At 40.6% G+C, this 3,391-nt stretch overlaps 1 protein-coding gene across 2 annotated transcripts in view; it reads left to right on the forward strand.

The window, feature by feature from the left end:
• The window catches only part of LOC109225727 (U-box domain-containing protein 13-like), a 6,270-nt gene extending 3,289 nt beyond the window's left edge, over window positions 1-2,981 (forward strand). For both annotated transcript variants that reach the window (XM_019390491.1, XM_019390492.1), the window contains exons 3-4: window positions 358-807; window positions 1,439-2,981. In XM_019390491.1, the coding sequence (XP_019246036.1) occupies window positions 358-807; window positions 1,439-2,590 (1,602 nt within the window). In that variant the 3' untranslated portion in view covers window positions 2,591-2,981. The remainder of the gene's footprint in view (window positions 1-357; window positions 808-1,438) is intronic.

Consider the following 3,391-nt stretch of genomic DNA (forward strand, 5'->3'; position numbering starts at 1 on the left):
GGGGGGGGTTATTTGGGGTTGGAAGAAGCAGCATAAGTGCTGGACCTCATTCTCTTCTGTAATTCTGTCACTAGTTTTTAAAATTTCATGATTACAAGATCTTATGTTATGAATAATTATTCTTAAAAAAAGTATTTTTCACTGTCAAAGGATGCATCAAGCATGTGTTAATTTGGCATAATTAATCTATTAATTTTCTCCGAAGTACTCAAGAGCATTTGTCCAAAGGAACTAGACAAGTGAATGGGTTCGCTACATATTTTCATCTTTTGTAGCAATATAGCTTGATGGGTTAGATGGCCTACGGTCAGAAACACATTTCAGTTCTGTACCATCTATAACTTCTTCTGCTTCCAGGTTGAACTTGTCCTTTCTCAGTTCCGAAGAGCCAAGGGAAGGATTGAAACACCTGATGTTGAACTGCATGAAGATTTGTTTTCTCTTTATAGCAAGTGTAATGATGCTGTGGTAGATCACGCTGTCCTTAGGCGGTTAGTCGATAAGCTACAGCTGACTGAATTAGATGACCTTAAACAAGAATCACTAGCTTTGCATGAAATGGTCATTGCCACAGATGGGGATCCCGAGGAGAGAATAGAAAAGATGTCAATGCTACTGAAGAAAATTAAGGACTTCGTACTGACTGAGAACCCAAACATTGATTCTTCTGCAAGGGAAAAGTCTTCAATGTTTAGTGGACAAGCATCTGAAGACGGGAGCCAGAAGGCCCCAGTTATACCAGATGATTTTCGTTGCCCTATATCCCTGGAGTTGATGAGAGATCCCGTCATTGTTTCAACTGGGCAGGTATTGATACTGGGTCCTTTTAACATATTGATGTAAAAGATCAGTTGAAACTATTTTTTATTACTCTTTCATTACAGAAAACATGTTATTACCAGATTCTTCCCTTCCATTCCTACATTTATGAGGACATATAACTAATGTCTTGCTTTGGTGGTTGTGTGTATTTATTAGTTGTCAGTCAAACCTATAATTTCACCCAAGGATGCTGCAGATTTCTATTCTCTCGTTTCTATTACACCCCAATATCTGAAATGCACTTCTTCAGAAATGTCTTTAAAGACTATCACATCAGCTAGAGTTGACTGCTTTTTCTCGTGAAGCTTTTTGAAATTGTTTAGATTACCATGAGGAACAAGTTACATATTAATCAGTTGATTCATAAATACTGATATTGTATACACAAACTATCATCAAATGGAAACAAGACATTGTGCTAAAGATCCCAAATGATTTTTGTTACAATCCATGCTGATTTTCTGTATACGCAATGATATGTAGTTATTAATACCTTGTGGCTTATTGGTTGCTTGCTCTTTGAAGATGTCATTTCCTCTAGACATGCTTCATGTAGGATGGAGTTGTCATTTCCATATTATCATTTTTAACAGGTTAATATTTTACTTCACCGCAGACCTATGAACGTTCTTGTATTGAGAAGTGGCTGGAAGATGGGCATAGCACTTGTCCCAAGACCCAACAAGCTCTCACAAGCAAAGCTCTGACACCCAACTACGTGCTGCGTAGCCTTATAGCACAGTGGTGTGAAGCAAATGGGATTGAACCACCCAAAAGACCAGGTAGTTCTCGACCCAATAAATCAGCATCCGCATGCACCCCTGCCGAGCGCTCGAAGATTGAAAATCTCCTGAGAAAGCTCAAATCTGGCAGCCCTGAAGAGGAACGCTCTGCTGCAGGTGAAATCCGCCTTCTTGCGAAACGTAATGCTGATAATCGTGTTGCAATCGCTGAAGCGGGTGCCATTCCTCTGCTGGTCCACCTTCTATCCACACCTGATTCTCGGACCCAAGAGCATGCTGTTACAGCACTTCTTAACCTTTCCATATGTGAGCACAATAAAGGAAACATCGTAACTTCAGGGGCAGTGCCTGGTATTGTGCATGTGCTGAAGAAGGGGAGCATGGAAGCCCGCGAAAATGCAGCAGCCACCCTATTCAGCCTTTCAGTTATAGATGAAAATAAGGTTACCATTGGGTCTTCTGGAGCAATTCCTCCACTAGTAGCATTATTAAGTGAAGGTACCCAAAGGGGAAAGAAAGACGCTGCTACAGCGCTTTTCAATCTGTGCATTTATCAAGGGAACAAGGGCAAGGCAATAAGGGCTGGAGTTGTACCTACACTAATGCGGCTGCTCACGGAACCACAAGGTGGTATGGTTGATGAAGCACTTGCTATTTTAGCAATCTTGTCAAGTCACCCAGAAGGGAAGGCAGCTATCGGAGCTGCAGAAGCAGTTCCTGTTTTGGTGGATGTTATCTCAAATGGGTCTCCAAGAAACAAAGAAAATGCAGCTGCAGTTTTAGTACACCTCTGCTCTGGGGACCAACATCATCTAGTCGAAGCGCAGCAACTAGGTTTGATGGGTCCTTTGATGGATTTAGTACAAAATGGCACAGAAAGGGGTAGAAGGAAGGCAACCCAATTGCTTGAAAGACTGAACAGATATGCTGAGCAGCAAAAACAGCCCCAGGCGCAAGCGGAGTCTCAAATTCATCACCAGCTGTCGCGGTCGCCACCCATATCGACTAATACCATTGGCAGTTGACTGCTTACAACAACAACTAAGCCACAATCCCAGACAAGTTGGGGTCCGCTATATGACAGTTGAATGCTTATTGTTCTTTTTTTTCCTAGTTTGTTTGGCTTTTCTTTCTTGGTTCTTTTACTAAGCATTTGATGACATTTAGCATGGCTTAGAGAAAGAAAGGGTGGGGTGAGGGAAAGGTGGAAGATCACCAGTCCCATTCATTAAGTTATTTATTTGATTTTCTTGGGTTGAGGCTTCTACTCCCATGAGAATAAGCGATGGAACGAGGGTAAGACCTGAAAAAACATACAAGGAAAAAATTGACTTGCAAAAATGTCTGATGTATCATTGTAACAGTTGTACAAGTGTTATCTTCCTCAGTTTTTATAGAAGGAGATGCTTTCCATTACAAATTCGCGTTTGTTGTCTTGCCTTTGGTAGTCAAATACTCAAATTCTTACTAAACAGGAGCCAGTTCAAGTCTGCTCAAAACTTGGCCACCCTCCTGTACATGCAGATGCGGAGTCGGGATTGAAGCTTATGAATTTAGGATTCTAAATTTTTTAAGTTATTGGTTCTAAATTATTATTTGTACATATCTAAAAAAATTCTTAAGACAAATACATGATTTGCACCAAGGCTATTGGGTTTAGCGTAGCTTCTACTCTCCCTCCACCCTTATACATGTGCTATCTTAGTGAAGACTGAAGAGTAGCCCTTTCTCCCAAAGTTATGAGATTATTTTGTTGAGGTTTTTTTAAAGACATGATTAAGTAAATAAAAGTATGTAAATTGATAGCTTGAGTTTTCTGCTGAGCA

The sequence above is a fragment of the Nicotiana attenuata genome, chromosome 5 (assembly GCF_001879085.1).
Source record: "Nicotiana attenuata strain UT chromosome 5, NIATTr2, whole genome shotgun sequence".
Taxonomy (NCBI): domain Eukaryota; kingdom Viridiplantae; phylum Streptophyta; class Magnoliopsida; order Solanales; family Solanaceae; genus Nicotiana; species Nicotiana attenuata.